Genomic DNA, 22,173 nt, shown 5'->3' with positions numbered 1-22,173 from the left:
CGTGCCACCATCAGATGGGAGGGCCAGGGAAGGAAGGAGAAAAAGGGGAGGACAGTAAGTCCAATGGCGAGCTGGACTTGGAATCCTCCGGGGAGGACTCTCTATCAGAGAAAGGGGCGGCAGCCCCTAAAAGTCCTTCTAAGCTTCGGAAGCGATTAGGCAAGGAGAAGTAAAGGCTAAAGGACTCTGAATTGTGCCTTTAAAAAATGTTGAAGTGAGATGCTTTGGGGTGTTTCTGTATGACAGTTAAACTTAAGATTTGAAAAAGATAATGTTAAACTTGACTCAGTTGATAGATTAATGGGATTAAGACTAAATGTATGGTTAAACTGGTGGGATGATCTCCTCTCTTGGGTTTTTAGTCAGTAGTGGGTATCTTTCTTTATCCTATAAATGTAGTTCCCCCTCCCATTTTCTGTTGTAGTTTGTAGTGTTATAAAAAATGCAATTAAAAAATCCCCTCCGGGGGCTTAAAAAAAAGAGTCTGCATGCCTGGAGCAGAGGAGAAAGTGCCCTCCTGCTCAATTCCTTAAGTAAGTGACCAAAAGATGCCAGCAGTGGGGAAGGCTGGGCGGGTGTGTGTGACAGCACAAATGACCAATTGACGATCATCAGTTATGGGTAAATAACTGTTTATCTTCTTCATGGTCTCAGTGCAGTCCCACACTTGGGTGATTAGTGAGCTAAAGCAGGACAGGATGGAGGGTTCTGGCAGCCAGTTCAAAGAAATAAACCCAGAAATTCCTGTACCTGCGCTGGCCTACCTGAAAAACAGAGGTGAGAAGAAGGTCAGTGAAAGATGGACCTCAACACTGTCTGGCCAAACAAGGCATCCCAACAAGCCCTGACATCCAAGGTGTAATACAACACAAAGGTTGATGGGGAGGATCACGTGGCCAAAGCAAAGATGTCATCTAGGGGTACGCCAGCCAGGTAAGCCACAGAGGATGACACCGCTCTCGTGGAATGGGCCTGAGGCAGAGGAGGCAATGGCTATTTTGCCAGCTCGAAACCTAAGGAGTTGGTAGACGTAGCCCACTTCACCAGTCTCTAGGGTGATACCCTATGCCCTTTCTTAGGCTCACCATAGGCCACAATGAGGCGGGGGACTTTCCAGAAGGGCTGTGTCCTAGTAAAGTAGAAGGATAGGGCTCTGTGAACACTGAGTGTAGCACCACTGTGCTTCACCCTTGAGATCCGAGAAGGTAGGTAGCACTGTAGGTTCTGACAGGTGAAACATCTAAACTACCTTCAGTAAGGACGGGTCAGGATGTAACACCACCTTGTCCCTATGAAAGATAGTATGGGGAGCATCCCCTTGGAAGGCACAGAGATCGCTAGCCCTCTTAGCCAAAGTGATTGCAATAAGGGCCATCTTCCAGGAGAGAAGATGGAGAGCAATGGTTGCCATCAGTTCAAATGGCTTGCCCATGAACTTGGCTAACACTAGGGAGAGGCTCCATCCAGGAATGAAGGAGTTCTGAGGGGGATGGAGTCATAGCATGCTCTTGAGAAAATCTTTGGTAGTCCTATAAGAGAACAGAATATTGCTCTCTACAAGGCTGTGAATAGCAGAGATGGCCGCTACATAAACGTTCAAGGAGAAGAGACTGAGACCAGCTTCTTGCAAAGACACCAGGTACAAAAGTACATTGGACAATGAGGCCATTCTGAGGTCGATCTGCCAAGCAAATGAACAAGAGGAAAATGCCTCCACTTGGCATGATAGATTTGACAAGTGGCAGGCTTTACGGCATTCAGTAATACATGGTGCACTCGTGCTGAGAAGGTCAGAGCATTATGTTCCATGCTGTAAGTTTGAAGACTCAGGGGTTGTGATGCAGGAATGTGCTGTGCTGCTGCGACAGTAGGTCTGGAGTTGGAGGCAACCAAAGTTATGTGTTCTGGAATAGCTGCAGGACATATGAGAACCAGGGATGACTAGGTCACCAGGGCGTCACCAAGATACAGGAGGTCTGATCGTGATCTTCTGAATGAACTGTGTTATCAGTGGACATGGGGGGAACAAGTAGAAGAGTTTGCCCATCCAACGATATAAAAAGGCATCTCCACGGCCTGCCACCTGCTGAAGAAGATGCAACACTTGGTGTTCTTCTTGGTGGCGAAGGCATCCACCTCTGAATGGAGGAAGGCTTCGAAAATAGGACTGAGATACTTCAGATTGAGAGACCATTCATTCTCATAGGAGACCATATGACTGAGAAAGTCTGCCTGAACATTCTGCACTCCTGGCACATGAACTGCAGTCAGGAAGATGTCATGCTCCCTGAGCCAGTGCCAAAGAGCCATTGCACAGTTGCAGAGTTCAGCTGCTACATTGTCGGTAAAAACCTGTACTACCTAGCCCACTAGCAAGTGCAAGAAGGACTTCAGAGCTCAATGCACAGCTAACAGTTCTAGACAGTTGATATGAAGATGTTGCTCCGCAGCAGACCATCGCCCATGGGCATATAGAGCCTTGCAATGGGCTCCCCAACCACAAAGTGAGGCATCTGTGAAAAGTAGAACCTCCAGCAGTTGCGGATGGAATGGCATGCCCATCAGGAGGTTGGTAGTAGGGATGGATCAGAAGGTGGATTGTAACTGAAAATAAGGTCAAAAGTGGCGTAAGAATCACAGTCGGAGGGGCCTCATGTGAAGCCTTGCAAAGGGAACAACAAATGTGGTTAAGGCCATGAGACCCAGGAGTCATTGAATAGACTTCAACAATTGGACCAGCCTTGCCAAAAACGTCTGAGCCGTCGCCTACAGAGTGGAGGCCCTGTCCACAGGGAGACAGGCTCCGTGATGGGTGGTATGGAGCTGAACCCCAATGAATTAGAGGACCTGCATGGGTTGCAAAGAGGACTTTGTCAGCTTGACGCAGAGGCTCAGCCTGGCCAGGAGGCTGAGAGTGGCCCGGATGTCAATCTCCAGTTGTTGCGGGAACTGGGATACGAGAAGCCAGTGGTCAATAAATGGGTACACCACCATAGCCATGCATTTGGTGAAAACTTGTGGGGCAACTGGCAGGCCGAATGGGAGTATCCAATGCTGATAGTGACACTGACCCACTGTGAAGTGGAGGAAATGATGATGTTGGGGCCTGGAGGTCACCTGAAAGTAGACATCCTGTAGGTCTATGGATGCTAGCCAGGTGTCCACAGGCAACAGGGGCAGAATGTTCTGTAAGGTGACCATGCAAAACTTCGGCATTATGATGTGGTGATTTAAGTCTCTTAAGTCCATTATGAGGCGCTTGTCCCCACCCTGCTTCGGACAATGAAGTACCTCAAGTAAAAGCCTTGGTGATTTGCAGCCTGGGGCACTTCTTCAATGGCTTCCTTGGAGAGGAGGGTGTGCACTTCGTCTAAGAGGAACGAAGCTGAAAATGTGGCCACAAACTGTGGGGTGAGAGGAGGAGATGCAAACTCTATGACGCACCCCACACAGATGATGGTCAGGACCCAGGCGTCTGTGGTAATTGCTTCCCAAGCTGGAAGATGGGGTGGAACCTGGGGCCCACATGTGGGGTTAAATGGGAGGGAGGATAAATTGGTGGTAATGGAGAGACTCAAGGAAGCTGTTTGGGAGGTTGAGCAGGCCTCTTGGTGGAGTGCGTCTTGGACTTGGCCTGGTAAGATTGTTTAGGAGGGATAGGCTTCTTCCTCCAAGATTTTGGTGATTGTGGAGACCATTGTCATTTGGGGTACGAGGGTTTCCATTGCTTCGATTTGAACTGATGTTGTGAGAAGGTTGAGAGGCCCTGAGGTTCCTCATATGTTTCCTACTGCCATCCATGGTGGTAACTGTCTCATTAATGGATGCACAGAAGAAGTAATCCCCGTTGAAAGATAGCACTCATTATGGCAGTCTTCCATATTAAGCAACAGCATCTAGAACTCCCAAGTACCAGCACACACTAGAATTGCACCTAACATACTTTTTGAACAGTTGCCTGTGCATTTACAATACTCTCACACTTTTATCCTACTGTTCCTCCAGCCTATTCATGACAGTGTAAAAATTGCTCACTTCAGAACACAAAAAATCATTAGAAGACTTTTTGTAACAGAAAAAGGCCCATACTATAACACCTTCACTGCAGAAATACCTTCAGGGTTTTTTCACCCAATGTGTTTTGCTCACTCTAGTAGTCCCAGAGGAAGCAAAACACATCTGGAAAGGGGGGGAAACCCAAAGCAATAGGGACAAACGAGTGACAAAAATGACAGTGAGGAAGTGGCCAAAGTTAAGCTTACCAGAAACTACCACCACTACCTGTTCCTTCAGGAACTCAACCATTGCTTGCCTCTAAGATAATCTGTCCCAGTAATCATGATGACTTGGCTAGTTAAGCAAATATGATTTAATTCAGTTGCTTAAATGACCACAAACAACATTCTAAGGCAGTAACTTCCCTTCCTAGCCTTCTTTACTTCGTTATTACAGTTACAAGTCGATGGATCTTTCAAGATTCCAGAAAAAGATATTTAGCAAGTGCCATACTAACACTGGGGAGGGGCAGTGGCTCAATAGAACAGTCTCTACTTTGCATGCAGAAGGTCCCAGGTTGAATCCCTGGAATCTCCAGCTAAAACGATGGGAAAGGCTACCCAAGACATTGGACAACAGCTGCTGATGGGTCAATCATCTAATTCAATATGAGGCAGCTTAATGGGTCAATCATCTAATTCAATATGAGGCAGCTTAATGCATGTCTAATGTGTGTTTTCACTCGACCAACAGTACTAGAATAAAAACGTATTCCTAGTAAAATAACTGGGGGGCGGGGTAAAGGTCTTGCTTTGGTGAAAGCCTTTATGGCCTTTCAACAATGTACTGCTGGTCTGGAGAAAATTCATTTTAAAGAATGAAATAAAAGTGTAAGTGGACAGGTTAAGCAATGGCAGAATACTCCTGCAGGTGAGCTATGTGTATTTGTTCATTTTCAAATTTATCTTTCACCTTTCAGATGTCCCTGGGTTTAAATGATAAAGCAGAAAATCAATTGAATCATTTTTAAATGATAAACGTCATGTTTTAAAAGGTTGTGAAATGGTATGGGAAAAGTTAAAGAGTGCTTGTCACCACAAGCCTTGGCAAAGACTCACCAGATGCTATTTTTGTGACCTGGGACTTGGGAGTGAGGGAAGGAAGGCTCCACTGGCTTCAGGCTGGCCGTGTGGTATTGGATGAGGGGCAGGGCCCCAGCAGCAGTTGTGGGCCAGCTCCTATGTGGCAGGTGAGCGACTGTGGGGGCAGAGCTCCAGGTGTACCTGGAGCTTGCTCTCCTGTTCTGCCCCTCCCCTATTCAGCCAGCTGCCATAGGGTCTTTGCCCTCAGTGCTTCACAGTTTTTCAGTTTTTGAGGACCTCTGGGCTGCATTGGATTGTCTGGCTTCTAACATGTGCTTGGGGCCCATCTGCTAGCAGCAATGCTGGCAGCTTCTCTCCTGAGCAGCGTTGGATCAGGAGGAGGTGGGGGCATAGACAACGGCCTGCACGCTTTGCAGCAGACTGCACCCACCATTGGTGGCATTTAAATAGCAGATTCGGCAGCATACACTCATCATCCACAGTTCCTAGAAGAGGCAGCCCTGGGCATCATCCAGTGGAGAAAGCATCCAGCGAGCATGAAGTGGAGCTTCAGACCCCTGAATCAGCTGGGGCCTTATGATAGCCTTATGGTAGCTTTTTCAGGTGCCGGTGGGGGCCGTGAGTTGTCCCAATGTTCCCTCACACAACTAGTTCCAGTTAGGTTGGCCTTAGGGTTGAGGGCCTTTTTTCTACTGGACATGGGGCAGTGGATTTATCTCCGGCCAGTAAATACCCATAATGTTCTAGGCACTCCAGTGCAGCCCTACAGAGCCCCAACTCCTGAGGGCACAATGGTGCCTTAACACCCCTTTAGGTCACCCTTGGTGAAAAAGCTGCTCCCTCTACTTGGATCATCTTTATGGTATCAAGCCATCCCCCTCTGTATCAGGCAATCACTGCCAGCAGCTGCATTTTCCAGTCCAAGCAGATGCTCATGTTAGGGGTGTTCCAGGCACCCTTGCTCTCATTTACATGAATAGTGAGAATTAATAATATTATTAACAATGCGTAATTAAATATTAATAGTGTGTGTGTATAATTAATACACAGTAAATACATATAGATACATATAAGCAACTACACATGTTCTTACAAGTTATAGTCAGTATGTAGTTCTAAACGTTTTATGGTTCCCACCCAGGAGCAGCTAGCACAACCAGTGCCAGAATCAGCACTGCACGCCACAGGAAGATCTGACAAAACAGCTGTTTTACAGGGGATCACACAAGCTACAGAGTGAGTTTCAGAACAGGGTGATCAGCTGGGTGCCCATTTAAAGCTTCCTGCCCCGGGGTCAGAGGAGGCCATGTTCACCAGCAGACTCAGAGGAGCATCTCTACTAAGAACACTCCACCATGGCGCCACCCAACAAGAAGGAGTCACACTCAGCACCACAAGTCTCATAGAACTGTGAGAAGCTGAGACATTTCCAGCAGTAACATCTCCTCAGGTGATTTATCCTCAGATGAGAATTCCGCTCACGCATTAGGCAATTACTGGGAGGCAGGAGCTCACATTCTGGGCTTGCCAGGTTAGGCCCTTAGGCATAGGGGAATGGACAGCTCAACCCTGGGGCCAGTCTGGAGTGCTGAGCAGCCTCACAAAACATGGGCATACTCCACATATACCGACTTTGAGAATCCCATGGTCATACATACACATACACTAATTTTTCTATGTTTTGCAGGCAAAGAAACTGCAACCAAATCACATATAAAAAGAACAGCGCAGAAGTTAAAGCAGATCTCATTAGACAAATCCACACAACTGGATGCAGAAGAGACTACAGCATCAACAAAATGTAGCAGCCTTTCTTCAAAGACAGTCCAAGAAAAAAAGACATTTTACATACTTCAGAATATCTTCCAGTCTTCGTATTATCTTATGAGAATCTGCTCTCTCTTTATCAAAGTCATTCTGTAATCCATGGACCTGATGTTTTTAAAAGAGGGGGAAAGTGACATTCATCATTCTCATTCAGACACGAACAACAAAAAATATCTTTGCATTTGAAGACTGATTTAAAGTAAGATGTTCTTGCCATATCTGAGATCGAAAAACAGTGTTTAAATTGCAGATGTGAACCACACATGCATCCAGAGCTCAGCTTGCTGTTTTTGTTACCATAGCTGTTGCTGAACAGACAAGCCATTTCTAAACTGAACAGCTGATTCAGCGGAAGAAACTACTGCATTATAAATAGGAGCAAAATTCTACAAGCACATACATGTGTCTCAATCTCATAACTCTAGATTCCATTTTAAGAGATGGAGACAACTGACATCAAAGAACCTATCAAACTACAATTAGCTTCTAATACAGGGTTAAATCCAAAAAAACTCAACAAATGGATCATTCCTACCTCACCTTTCCCATTGCAGACCCCTGCAGGTCCTCAAAAATGGTTCGTGGAGATCAAGACTCTTGGGAACAGCCCAGGGCACAATGTGAGGGTCTGAAGTGGGAAATTAGTGAAAAAAGCGGGGAATCCACAAGGCTTTGCAGAAGTCACTGCATTTTCATCTCTATCCTTTACCCCACACTGTTTTTTCTTTCTCTCTTCCTGGCAGCCCCTCTCATCTTCTCCCCTTTCTCTGCTTCCTTTCCATTCACAAGCCAAACTTTCTTTTATCTCCCCCCCCCCGGTCTTCAGCTATATTATTTATTTACTTAATTTATACCTCATGCTTCTACCCAATGGGGAATCAAAGCAGCTGACACCAAATCTCATCTCCTCCACTTTATCCTCACAAAAACCATGTGAAGTAGGGTGAGACGGAGAGTGTGACTGGCCCAAGGTCAGAAAGCAAGATTCCAAGGCAGAGCAAGGATTTGAACCTGGTTCTTCAAGATCCTAGTTTTCTGACACTCTAACCACCTTTGCCATTCTTGTCAATTACAAGCACAGATTCTATGTCTCAGCTACCCCTTACTATTTTTAAGAAGTAGGAAGTTATGAAGCTGATATCCACAATATTAATGACTGGATGAATGTAATAGATTCTCTGTGGAGTCTTCTATTATGAAGTATACTCTTCTCTACTGGTCCAACAGAGTCTGAATTTGTAATCCTTCCGGGCATGGTGCAAAGCATCTATGTTCTTGATGGTTCTACCTAAGGTGTTAAGGTTGTCTTATCTTTTAACTGGGTTCAATTAACCATGATGTCTGTTTAACATTTAGGGAAAGTCCTCAGAGTATATTTGTTGTAGGTACCTAAAGTATTCCACAAAAATCCAAAAAATTCCACAAGCTCCAAGAAATCAAGGGGAAATTTAAAGCATAGTTAGGCATGCTGAAAGATCAATATGGAAACACATTAATGGAATAGGAAAAAATAAAGAAAATACAGGAATAATAAAGAAGAGATGAAAGGATGACAGATTCCTTCAGAGAAGAATCCAATTCCAAAAAAAAGATGACAAAGACTGCAGCAACTGTCAGACCATCACATTAAGTTCTTACACAGGTAAAATAATGCTCAAAATCTTACAACAAAGACTGTTACCATATATGGAATAAGACATGCCTGATGTTCAAGCTGGATTCAGAAAAGGAAGAGGCACTAGAGATCATATTGTAAATTTGGTTGGTTGCTGGAGCATACAAGACAATTTCAGAAGAAAATCAGCTTGTGTTTCATAAATTAAAGCAAAGCTTGTCATTGTATGGATCACGAAAAGCTATGGATTATTTTGATGTGTAACCTCTACTTGGGACAAGAGGCTACTGTTAGGACAGAATATAGAGAAACAGAATAGTTTCTAATTGTCAAAAGTGTCAGATAAGGATGTATTTTATTTCCCTATCTCTTTAATCTATATACGGAATACATCATAAGGAAAGATGGATGAGATTTAGATGGCAGAGTGAAAATTGGTGGAAGGAACATTAATATGCCTATGAAACCACATTACTAGCAGAAAATACTGAAGACTTGAATTGACTACAAATGAAGGTTAAACCAGGAAGTGTCAAAGAAGGATTACAGCTGAAAATCAAGACAAACTAAAGGCTACTGGGGGATTACCAAACTTCAAGGTTGACGATGAAGAAATTTAAATTGTTTTCCTGACATGGATAGCTCAGGCAAGTCTGATCTCGTCAGATCTCAGAAGCTAAGCAAGACCAACCCTGGCAAGTAATTGGAAGGGAGACCTCCAAGGAATACCAGGGCAAGGGACACAGAGACAGGCTATCAAGCCACCGCTCTGAAAAACATCCAAGCCCCCAGTAGAGGTCTCCAGAAGTTGCCATGACTTCCAGGCATGCAAGCGCATACACACACACACACACACACAAATACTCCCCCTCCAAAAAGAAAGAAATTGAAATTGTTTTTCCATTCCTTGGCTCCATCATCAACCAAAGGGGAGATTTCTACCAAAAAAATCAGAAGGAGACTGAGACTGGGAAGGGCAGCCATGAAGAAGCTAGAGAGGATTCTTTAAGTGAAAGGATGCATCACTGGCAACCAAGTTCAAGATAATTCATAACATAATATTCCCTATCACTTATGTATGGGTATGAAAGTTGGACAATGAAGAAAGCTGACAGGAAGATGATTCATTTGAACTGTGGTGTTGGAGGAGAGTTTACACATACCGTTCACTGCCAAAAAGATAAATAAGCATATTCTAGGTCAAATTGAGCCTGAACTCTCCATAGAAACTAAAATGACCAAACTGAGGCTATTGTACTTTGGTCAGATTATAAGAAGACAAGAGTAACTGGAAAAGACAATAATGCTAGGAAAAGTGGAGGGCAGCAGGAAAAGCGGAAGAACCAATATGAGATGGATCGACTCAATCAAGGAAGCCATGACTCCGTTTGCAAGACCTGAGCAATGATAAGACATTTCGGAGGTCATTCATTCACAGTTGCCATAAGTTGGAAGTGACTTGATAGCATTTAACACCCACACACAAAGTATTAGCCACAATACTTAAAAAAGTAATCAAAATATACTAGTAGATATGTAGGAAATAATTTCAGTACAGTGCTGGTTCAGTACAGTACAATAGCCTCAGTTTGGTCATCAAGTGCCATCAAGTCGCAATCAATTTATGGCTATCTGGTAGGATTTTCAAGGTAAGAGACATTCAGAGATGGCTTGCCATTGTCTGTCTCTGCATAGCAACCCTGGACTTCCTTGGAGGTCTCCCATCCAAATACTAACCAAGACCAACCCTGCCTAGTGTTTGAGATCTGACAAAATAAGGCTAGCTTGGGCCATCCAGATCAGGGCAATTTCAATATGAGTTCTCATTCATTCAAATGCATTTAATAAAGAAAGAGGCATCCATCTTGATATATTACATCCAGTATATGTATCGAAGTGACCCCAATTTTTCATTTCTAGTAAGACCTTTATTTCCAAGTTTGATTACTATTGGTAATACAGCTGCTACATGCACTGACTTCAGTCTGTTTATGGTGTACACACACTGCTGGCATGCACAAAGTAAAGCATATATTGCCCATCTGGAGCTGTGCAAAGCCCAAACAGCAGAACTCTGCACACACACACAAAAGTTTATTACTTGGATGACATAAAATAGCAGTGTAAGACTCTATCATGAGTCTTTTAACTCAGAGCAGCAATGTCCAACTGACTGCCATTAGACCTGTTCCAGATCCTGACAGATTCACCAAAATCTTAGAAAGCAATGGTGACAATTTTATCAAAATTTATCATCCCTGATCAAAGCAAGGCTATTAACTGGGAATCTTTGCTAAAAGGTAGAAAAACATTATTCCAATGAGACAACTCTGAACTTCCATGGTTCAATAAAGCTTTATTTTAAGAACTAGGATAGAACAACTGGCCTTCTCCTTTTCATGGACATAATGAAGAATCACAACAGTTCTACAGAAGATGTTCTATACTTTCTTCAGATGCTATCAGTTGCTGTCTCTCAGTTTTATTATTATTTATTTATTATTCAAATTTATACCCCGCCCTCCCCCGTAGGGCTCAGGGCGGCTTACAGGGCAAGATAGTCTTGTGACAATAAAACCACAATACAAATAACAGTATATCTTCATTATAAAAACATTTTATACAATTAAAACCCACCCTATCTCACATAAAGTGCTTGGTGATGACTAAACTCCAAACCCAAGATGGCAGGACAGTTTCAACAATTTTTGACCAACAGACTATAGTGTCACGATGTTCCAAAGATCTTCTCAGGGCTCTTCTCAGGGCCTCTTCAACTCCCCCCCCAAGATGGTAACATAATAGGGGGGCAGAGGCCCCTACTCGAAAGCCTGGTGGAAGAGCAAATGGTATCAGTTGCTGTCTCTTAGTTTTGGCAAGATTAGGTATTTTAACAGGTATAATGCTGAACTCTTACTACTTACAGTCTGATCAGTGTGTGCTCAGATTTCAATTTATTATTTAAAGCATACACTAGCTGCCTTTCTACATTACAAAAAAGAAACCATCTTAAAAAAAACATCTTTGGACCCGGCCGCTGACCCACCGCCTCGCCGACGTGGGGATTCAGGGGCTTGCCCTTCAATGGTTTGTCTCTTTCCTACAAGGTTGGGGACAAAGGGTGGCAGTCGGGGACCAGCGATCCCATAGGTATCCCCTTGGTTGTGGGGTGCCTCAGGGAGCGGTGTTGTCCTCGATGCTATTTAACATCTATAAGCGCCCCCTTGCCCAGATTGCCCGGAGTTATGGGCTTGGGTGCCATCAATGTTGTTAGATCTGTCGGCCACGTTCGATACGGTCGACCATCAGCTGCTGACCCACCGCCTCGCTGACGTGGGGATTTAGGGCCTTGCCCTTCAATGGTTTGTCTCTTTCCTACAAGGTCGGGGGGAAAGGGTAGCAGTCGGGGACCAGCGATCCCATAGGTATCCCCTTGATTGTGGGGTGCCTCAGGGAGCGGTGTTGTCCCCGATGCCATTTAACGTCTATATGCGCCCCCTTGCCCAGATTGCCCGGAGTTATGGGCTTGGGTGCCATCAATATGCAGATGACACCCAACTCTATCTGATGCTGAGTGGCCAGTCGGACTCGAGTCCCTATGACCTTCATCAGGCTTTAGAGGCCGCAGCTGGTTGGCTCCGGCAGAGCCGATTGAAACTAAACCCGGAGAAGACGGAGGTCCCGGGCCTGAGTCGGGCCGGTGTAGGGTTAGGGCTCTGTCTCCCGACCTTCGACGGGGTGCCTTTGGTGCCAGCATCTAGGGTTAGGAGTTTGGGGGTGCTCCTGGACTCCTCATTAACAATGGAGGCACAGGTGGCAGCCACTGTCCAGTCAGTCTTTTACCATCTTCAGTTGGCACGGCAGTTGGTCCCCTACCTTGACCACAATGACCTGGCCACAGTGATCCATGCAATGGTCACCTTGAGGCTAGACTACTGCAACGCTCTCTACATGGGGCTGCCTTTGTCGCAAATTCGGAAGCTGCAGCTGGTGCGGAATGCTGCAGCCAGGCTATTGATGGGTCTCTCTAGGAGGGACCACATTCAGCCTGTGCTGAAAGCGCTGCACTGGATGCCAATAGCGTACCGGATCCGCTTCAAAGTGCTGGTTCTTACCTATAAAGCCCTATATGGCCAGGGTCCAACCTACCTGAGGGACCGCCTTTCCCCACATGTTCCCCCAAGAGCACTACGGTCTGGAGCCCAAAATCTGTTGGTCATCCCGGGCCCCAAGGACACCAAATTGGCTGCGACCAGGGCCAGGGCTTTTTCGGTGGCGGCTCCTACCTGGTGGAATGAGCTCCTGGGGGAGATCCAGGCCCTGTGGGACCTTATGCAGTTCTGCAGGGCCTGCAAGACGGAGCTCTTCCACCAGGTCTTTGAGTAGGAGCCGCCGCCCCACTATTCCACCATCGTCATGGTTCCTTAAAGGATGTACCGACGAGGCCTGAGAAAGAACCTGGACAACGTAAAGACGATCCAATAAGCCATCGCCATTGGGCATAAATATCATGGGAGTACCACCTGGAACTGTGTTGATTCTATCCTGAACGTATGAGATTAGTAATTGACTGAGCACCATTGTTTTAAGTGTTGGATGTTTTTATAATAAAATGCATTTTAAAAACCCAAGTAAAATCAATAATTTAAATCCGCCAGTAGACAGAAGAACTAATCAAGTGCCATCAGAAATAAAACTGTCTTCAGCTGCCTCATAAAGCTCACAAATGAGGGGGTCAGGACACACAATGTAAATAATAAAATGCATTTTAAAAACCCAAGTAAAATCAATAATTTAAATCCGCCAGTAGACAGAAGAACTAATCAAGTGCCATCAGAAATAAAACTGTCTTCAGCTGCCTCATAAAGCTCACAAATGAGGGGGTCAGGCCCACCTCCCTAATCCATAACCATGGGGCTGCCACTGAAAGGCACTCTATGACATACAAGACAAGCTTCTTTGGTTGATAGGACAGTAAAAAGGCCTCTCCTCAGATAGGAATACATGGGAAAAGATGATCCTTCAGATACCCTGGTCCCTCCCGAGCCATGAAGGGCTTTTATGTTCAAAACCAACACCTTGAACTGGGCTCAGCAGCTAATTACAATAGTCCAGACCAGATGTTACTAAGGTATGGATCACTGTGATTAGATCAGACTGAACCAGGAACAGGCACAGCTGGTACACCAACCAAAGCTGGGCAGAAGCAGTCCAAACCATAGCAGCCACCAGATTCTCTATGGTGATAGCTATGCCAAGCCGAACTCCTGAGCTGCAAACCTGGCTTTTCAAGCGGAGTGTAACCCCATCCATGAGAGGGGAGATCTCAACTCCCTGGTCTACTTTTCTACAAACTTTGGTCTTGCTGGGATTAAGTTTCAGCTTGTTCACCCTTATCCAGCCTGTTAATGACTCCAAGAACAAGCTCAAATCAACAACAACTTTTTTGGAAATAGGTAGAAACATGGAGCTGGGTATCATCTGCATACTGGTGACACCACAGCTCAGACCTCCTGATGGCTTCTCCCAGTGGCTTCATCTAGATATTAAACAGCATGGGGAATGACAGAACCCTATGGAACCCCACAGGCCAACTGCCATGGAGCCAAGCAGGAATCCCTCAGTACCACCTCCTGGGATCGGCCTCCCAGATAGGAATAGAACCAAAACAGTCTCTAGCTCCTTACCTAAAGCCAGACTGATATGGGTCCAAAAAAGTCTGTCTTTTCCAAGAACCCCTGGAGCTGAGAAGCAACCACCTACTCAAGCACCTTACCTAAGAATGGAAGATTAGAGACTGGCTGGAAATTTTCTGCCTGCCGTTGCAGGGCTCAAGTGGGGTCCCCCCCCCCCCAGAACAGGGCTAATCACTGCCTCCATGAGGTACAGGAGGCACAATTCCTGCTCTCAAGGAAGCATTTAACACTCCTGTTACCCACTCGGCCAGTCCCCCTCTGGCAGCTTTTATCAGCTAGGAAGGGCAAGGCTCAAAGACACAGATGGTAAGCCTCACCTCTCCTAAGATCCTGTCCACATCCTCAAGTGCCACAAGCTGAAAGGTACCATATAAGTCAGACAAGCTGATACCAAAGGTACATCATCTGAACATGCATCCATGCCAACATCTAACCTAGAGTGGATCAGAGCGATTTTGTCTGCAAAGCAAGCAGCAAACTGATCACAGTGGGCCAATGCGTGGTCAGAGTCCAATTCTCTGGGGCTGTGATGTAAGAACTCCCAAACCACATAGAACAGCTCCACCAGCTGATTACATGCAGATATAATGGTGTGAGAGAGAAATACTGCCTTTTCACCACTATCACTGATACAGAATAGGCTCGAATATAGGCATGATGTCACACTCAGTCAGCCTTGATTCGATAGAAAGGTCAGGGCTTCTACAGAATGGTCAGCAGCCAAGGGGACTTGGTCTCTGTTAAGTGTACATACAATCTCAGCCTCCAAATACTTATTGTGAAAACACTTTTTAAAACAAGTAATTAAATGTTCCACATTTAAAATTCATGTCAATATATTGCTGAAGATCATAGAGGGGCAACCAATGAAAGAAATTTCAGCCCCTTAAAGCACCAAAAGTAGTATTTCAACATTCCTGCCTCTGGTTTAAACAGAGGTTCAGCATTCCTATTCAGCGAGGATTCTCAGGCCCAAAAACACAGATTACATGTTCAAATGGGTCGAGGCACTTCTGATCTCTTTCACACTGGACACCAATTAATGCTATAAATTATGGCTTCCTTCACAGACATAGGGAGGTGGAAACCCATACAAATATGAATCCATGCTGAAGAAATTTATTTAATATTCCCTTTTCATACGTGGCATAGGGAGTCTATGCGTTTGATACGGCCTTCATTCTCTAACTTAATGATCAATCATGGTGAATATGCAAATTCCATTTGATTAGAACTTTATTTCAAAAATTAAATACGTGGCCCTAGTTATAACTGAAAAAAAGGAAAAGAAAACAATTAGAGCAAGAGCTTATAATAATAGCCAGACAGGCAACTATCTCTACGTTCTACCAGAGAATACTACAAAATGAAAGAGCAAACGTTAAAACCTATGGTTGCTCTCTGAAAGAGCGCAGAGTAACCAGGAAAGAGAGGTTTGTCCATTCACCTAGTCATCTGAAGAAGTATAATATCAAAAGAAGCAATAAATGCTTTCATATCCTTATAGCAAACCCTTGAGGCCCAACCATCTATGTTCCAATTCAAAATATGGAGTCCACGAGTCCCAGTCAGTCAGTTTTTTACTACTGAAGTATCTTATGCTGTCCACTTGGGGGTACTCCTTGGATTAATTATAATTTTTGGCACAAGAGGAACAGAGAAGAAGGGAGTTTAGATTAATAGAAGAAGGGGGCATATCCAAAAAATAGGACATATGTTTTGTTAGTATTCCACTTTCCTCACCAACTTATCCCTTGTCCTTTGAAGAGGAAGGCAGTCACTACAATCTGAAGGTTATTCACCTGGAACACATTCTTATTTGTTGAAAGAGAAGGAGAATAAGACCTTTTCTTGATATTGTTGTTATATAAAGACCTTTTGCTGGATGTTACATCCTTTTTTACCATTTCAGAATAGAGTGGCTTCCTGTGTCTTTGTAATGAGTGTTCCTGGTTCAATGGTTTTATCTTGAGAAGATAGCTTATGATAAACTCAACCATCTTATAAATAAGTTTCAATGTATTTGCTATAAGCGCAGTTTATGATGCCATCAGACTGAGATCTTGAGAATGCTTTCCAAGGTTCTCATTAGGAATTACCGTATCATCTTTCCCCAATGAAAGTGTGAGCTACTGACATTAAAGTTGTGACAGAACAATTTGGCTACTGCATAAATTAGTTTGCTCTGGAGCTATCCTTCCTAAGATAAGACAAAAATGTGTGAGCCAGAGGCTAAAAAACTGTGAGCTAGCTCACACTAACTCAGCTTACAGGGAACACTGAGGATGGTCATGGAGGAAATGACAGCCTGCGCTGCACTCTTCTGCTCCACCAAATGCACAATCATGGTATAGGTGGAGTTCCTCAACCCCCTCCCCCTGCCTGTCATGCAGCAGACGGACAGACTTGATACTGTGAGAGAAGTGGGCGCCAGGTACAAACAGAACTCAAGGAAAGACCACATTTCAAGGGGGGCAGCATCCCTGGTGTCCCCAGCCCCAGAGTATCCTTCACCACTAGGTGAAGCATGTGCACCAGGAAGATGATGCCCTTGAGAAGCACAGCCTTCAACACTGCCAGCACGTTGGCACTGGCATTCATGACCATGTACAGATGATGTTGCTGCCATCTACTCTGTATCATGGTGGTCAGGTTTTGCACTGTGAGCTCTGCATTATTCCCCTGTACATAGAGCAGAACCACTTTGTGTTCTTCAGGCTACTTCTGCCTTGAGCTCTGGAGAGCTGAGTCTTGACCATCGCCACTACAACCAGTGAAAGGTTATGCCCATCATGATGGAGAAGGGTTGGCCATCTACAGCAATCATCTCGTCGATGAGCAAGTGACTGCTTCCTGGGTCCTCCATGTAGCACTTTTGACCTTTTGCAGGGTGGACTGCCTTCGTATTCCACCCATGGCACCACAAGTGAAGGGAGCCTTTTTTGGAGGGGCCTCCTGCTCCCTCTCTGCTTCTCCCTGCTAAGAGGAGGTGGGGTTCTTCTTCCTTCCACTGGCCACAACTCTTTCCTCTGGCAGCAACATAGTGTGCTGCACCCTTTCAAGGTGCCTACAGAGAAGGACAAGGTTGGGGGTCTGCATCCCTCTGGACATGGGTGTGGTACACCTGGCAGTCTGCCACACGGGTCACTGGGGAGGGTGCAGAAATGTCTCCAAACTGTGGGCTTCCCCTCACCCTCTGAATCACTGCAGTCAGGGCCCTCCTTTTCAAAGACTGTCAGCAACTGCTGGTGTCTCTGGGTAGTGCTTTTACCTCTATGGAGAGCGTCAGGAACAGATCAGGGGAAGGAGGCTCTGAGACTCCTGGTGATGCCCTACAGCTTCAGTGAGCTGGCAAGATAGGTTTGGCGCCTGGGGACAGGGGCCTGTGGTAAGCAGAGGGTGGAGGAGGACTTCCTTCCCCCATGACAAGCAACCTTTGCAACCATTTTCACCCTCATGGTACAGAGAGGTGTTCACACTCAGTAGAGGTGGAAGGGTATAAATGTGGGAGACCTTTTAGGGGGGTCCATAACTGGAACCCCAGAAATGTAATCCACCCCCAACTTGGAGAGATAGTAGAGGAGCAGGTGGCAAGGTGAGGTTCCCTGGGTGATTGGTGTGTGTAGCTTACAGGGAGTCCATTCAATACATTTTTGAACCTGTACCTGATATTTCCCCCAAAAGCAATTTCCTGCCTTTACCTTAGTTCTGTTCGGTTTGCATTAGGCCCGTAAGGCAGGATTTTTTTAATTCGGGGGGACCTTCAAATAAGTCAGGGCTCCCCTGCACACACACCCCAAGTGAGCAGCCCCACTCCTGCCCTTCCCTGTAATTCAATTCAATTAAATTAAACTACTCTCCCTCCCCCGGCTTCCCTGCTAGCAAGGTAGGGGGTTGGGAGAGTTTGCGCCACGGCGCTCCAGCCTGAAGGCCAGGTACTTCTCCAGGGGGTGGAGGAAGAAGGCAGCGCCGTGCAATTGTGACACGTTCCCCAGGCTCCCTTCCCCTTTCCCCATCAACAAAGTAAGGAGGACGAAAGAAGGAAGGGAAGAGTCAGCACTGTGGTGCACCAGCCCAAAGACCAGGTACTTCTCTGGGGAGAGGGGGGAGGGGGTACTTCTCCAAGGGGTGGAGGAAGAAGGCAGCGCTGTGCAATTGTGACACGTTCCCCAGGCTCCCTTCCCCTTTCCCCATCAACAAAGTAAGGAGGACGAAAGAAGGAAGGGAAGAGTCAGCACTGTGGTGCACCAGCCCAAAGACCAGGTACTTCTCTGGGGAGAGGGGGGAGGGAGAGAGGGAGGCAGCACCTTGCAGTGTGAAAGGGCAGCACGAGGCTTGCCAGTGGCATCAGCATGGAGACTGTGGCTGCCTTGCAGAGACCAAGCAGCTGGTGAGAGAGCAACCAGCGTGAGGCTTGCCACCGGTGGTGGCGGCGGCAGCATGTGCAATTAAAAATGGGAAGCGGGGGGGGGTGGGAAGTTGGGGGCCTTGGCAGAAAGTTGAAAGTTTGGGGGGGGGCCCTGCAAGGCCCCACTGTAGCTACAGGCCTGGTTTGCACTGCCACAGTGGCATTGGTAATGCTGGGTTTGAAAAAATGCACCCCCACAATCAGTTTCTGAGTCCTTCAGGGGAGGGTGGTTTATAAATTTGAAATAATAATAACAACAGCAGATTGAAACTAAACCCGGCGAAGACGGAGGTCCTGGGCCTGAGTCGGGCCGGGACAGGTTTGGGGCTTCCTCTCCCGACCTTCGACGGGGTGCCTTTGGTGCCTGCGTCTGGGGTTCGGAGTTTGGGAGTGCACCTGGACTCCGCGTTAATAATGGAGGCCCAGGTGGCAGCCACTGTCAAGTCCGCCTTTTACCATCTTCGGCGGGCTCGGCAGCTGGCCCCCTCCCTGGACCGAGATGATCTGGCCACAGTGATCCACGCGACGGTCACCTCGAGGCTAGACCACTGTAACGCTCTCTACATGGGGCTGCCTTTGTTGCAAATCCGGAGGCTGCAACTGGTGCAGAATGCTGCGGCCAGGCTGTTAATGGGTCTCTCTAGGACGGACCACATTCAGCCTGTGCTGAAAGCGCTGCACTGGTTGCCAATAGCGTACCGAATTCGCTTCAAAGTGCTGGTTCTTACCTATAAAGCCCTACATGGTCTGGGTCCAGCCTACCTGAGGGACCGCCTTACCCTGTATGTTACCCCAAGAGCACTACGGTCTGGGGCCCAAAACGTACTAACTGTACCGGGCCCCAGAGACGCAAAATTGGTCGCTACAAGGACCAGGGCCTTCTCGGTGGCGGCCCCTACCTGGTGGAATGAGCTCCCGGAGGAGATCCGGGCCCTGCGGGACCTGCTGCAGTTCCGCAGGGCCTGCAAGACGGAGCTCTTCCACCAGGCTTTGAAGTAGGGGCCGCCGCCTCCCGCCCCCCCTGTTATACTGCCATCATGGGGGGTGGAAGAGGCCCTAGGAAGGAAGGAAACACCGGAAACACTGGAACTTTTGAACATCCTAAACATCTTAATCATCTGAATGAATGTTTGAAACCATCGAAATGACTTTGGGGAACCTCTGGACTGGACCGTCATCTTTTGGAGTTTTGGGATGTGAAGATTAACGAGCACTTTAAATTTAAATTTAACTTTGTATTAGGATTGGTTTTAAATGTATATTTGTTTTTTAACTCTGAGAACCATGTTTTATTGTTGCAATATCTATTGCCTGTTAGCCGCCCTGAGCCCTACGGGGGAGGGCGGGATATAAGTTTGATTAATAAATAAATAAATAAATAGCAGCAGCAGCAATGATGATGATGCAGAGATTCTCTGGGTTGACCTTAATCTTGTTGGGTTTGCAGTGCCACATTGACCCTGGTTTGCTGGGCTTGTGAAAATACCTTCAGTTTCTACTGGAGAGATTCTTGGGGACTTTGATTCTGTTCTGCTGGGTTTGATTGCCCTTGCTTTTTTTGCTGGTTTTTTCCCCTCCATTGAAAACAAAGGACAGTGAGGGCACCCTCTTTGCAGGGCCATAACTCAGACCCTGTAAATCCAATCCTCACCAGACTTGGAGGGCACGTAGAGGAGAGACAGCCTGAGATTCTCTGTGAGCTTGATGTCTCTAGCTTGCACAGAATCTGTTCTACACACTCCTGAACCTGCCCCTGTCATTTCCCCAGAAAGCACTTTCCTGGGGGCACCTTCTTTGAGGGGCCATAACTCGGACCTCATAAATCCAGTCTTCACTGAACTTGGAGGCCAGGTAGAGGAGAGTCAGTTGGAGATCCACTGCGGGTTTGGTGTCTCTAGTATGCTGAGTGGGGCATTCTACCAAGCCATGAACCTCATGAACTAAACTGGTTAATTTAGCATCTAAAAATTCATGATTGTTCATGGTTCGTAAACTGGGCACGCCATGAACCATAAGCAAAAGCACACTTTCCCCATTCATGCCCAGCCTTAGAAATATTCTGTTCAATGAAAATGACACTTCTCTTCATTACCTTGCTTTCATGAGATCTCTCTAAATGAATTTTCTCCTGTAGAAACATCTGCTCTTGGTCCTAAAAAATTAAGGAGGTGATTATTAATAAGTGATCATCAGTTCAAGAAAAAGCTTCTAGCACCATCTAAAAGCTCTCTTCAAGTCTTATAAGAGCCAAGGATCATCTATGTGATAACTACGATTAAACTTGAAAAGATACTTTTAGCCCATTAGCCATATAAATAAAAGATTTAAACAACTCCTCCAGGAGAGGTGGGAAGCAGGGCTCATTGCTGTCTCCACTTCCAATCACAAGTCAGAGCAGTGCACTCTAGCATCTGCTATAATCATGCAAAAGCAATTACCCCTTGAGTTTGATCTAGAAATAGTTACATTTGAACCAAGCCATGAGACATACCACTTCCAGAGCATTTCCCACTACTCAAATTATGTATATCTATATGGACACTTAAAACAGTTACTGAGAAAATCCATGTGCAGCTGACTCCACTTCCTCTCTTTATTTCTTAAGTACTTCAAAGAACATAATAATCAGTAACCTCCTTGAACTAAAAGGTTATACTGCCCAGAGTCAAAGGAGGTAAGGGATAAACAGGAAGGGAATACAAGGCGTTAGATTACTTCAAAAAAGATGCAGTGAACTGACTGCAGGGAATTTGAGAGAGTGTAAAGAGCCAAGAATAATTTGGGCAGGAAAGAGAAGGCAGTAAATGATTTTTTTGAAATATAACACCAATGTGACAACCCTATGCTAATATTCTAGTTTATACAAATATAGCTATCACTAATACAAGGATTACTTTCAACTTCAGTATATGCTTCTCTATAATCCATTGGTATATATGCTTTTCATATCAGTTTAACAGGCAAGCAAATGAGACAAATAGTCCCCAATTTTCTTTAAAGGATTTACCCAAAAATGAGACTATATTCTATTATTTCTGGTATTGAGTGATTGGCACAGAATGTTCCAAGAACTTCAAAAACTCTCTCATTTTCACACTGTTTATTAAAAAAAAGAAGTAAAAAGGATTATCATTTTTCATTAGTGAAAATATCCAGTGCTTACCCTCAGCTGTTGGTGCCGTTGATGTTCCGATTCTACTAACTGTTGTTTCAATTGAGAAATACACTGTTCTAATTCTTCGATCACATCAGACGCCTGTAGGAATTTAATAGGAAAGGGAATGTTGGTCATGTATTATTTCTCTGGCACAGATAACTTACATGAGAGCCAGCGTGCGACAGTGGTTAAAAGCAATGCACTCTAATTTCTAATCTGAAGAAGCGGGTTTGAGTCCCCTCTCCTCCACATGAAGTCTGCTGGGTGACCTTGGGCCAGTCACAGTTATCTCAGAACTCTCTCGGCCCCACCTACCTCACAAGGTGCCTGTTGTAGTGAGAGGAAGGGAAAGGCAATTATAAGCTACTGAG

At 45.7% G+C, this 22,173-nt stretch overlaps 1 protein-coding gene across 1 annotated transcript in view; it reads right to left on the bottom strand.

Moving 5' to 3' along the window:
* Window positions 1–22,173, bottom strand: part of CEP112 (centrosomal protein 112kDa) — a 377,899-nt gene that overhangs the window by 305,655 nt on the left and 50,071 nt on the right. The window contains exons 7-9 of the mRNA XM_015406010.1: window positions 21,809–21,901; window positions 20,738–20,797; window positions 6,952–7,031 (exon numbers count right to left, since the gene is read on the bottom strand). Coding sequence (XP_015261496.1) covers window positions 6,952–7,031; window positions 20,738–20,797; window positions 21,809–21,901 — 233 coding nt within the window. The remainder of the gene's footprint in view (window positions 1–6,951; window positions 7,032–20,737; window positions 20,798–21,808; window positions 21,902–22,173) is intronic.

Source organism: Gekko japonicus, unplaced genomic scaffold, assembly GCF_001447785.1.
Source record: "Gekko japonicus isolate JY-2015 unplaced genomic scaffold, Gekko_japonicus_V1.1 scaffold414, whole genome shotgun sequence".
Lineage (NCBI taxonomy): Eukaryota > Metazoa > Chordata > Lepidosauria > Squamata > Gekkonidae > Gekko > Gekko japonicus.
The sequence above is the reverse complement of the archived record's forward strand: the minus strand, read 5'-3'. Positions and strand labels throughout refer to the sequence as shown.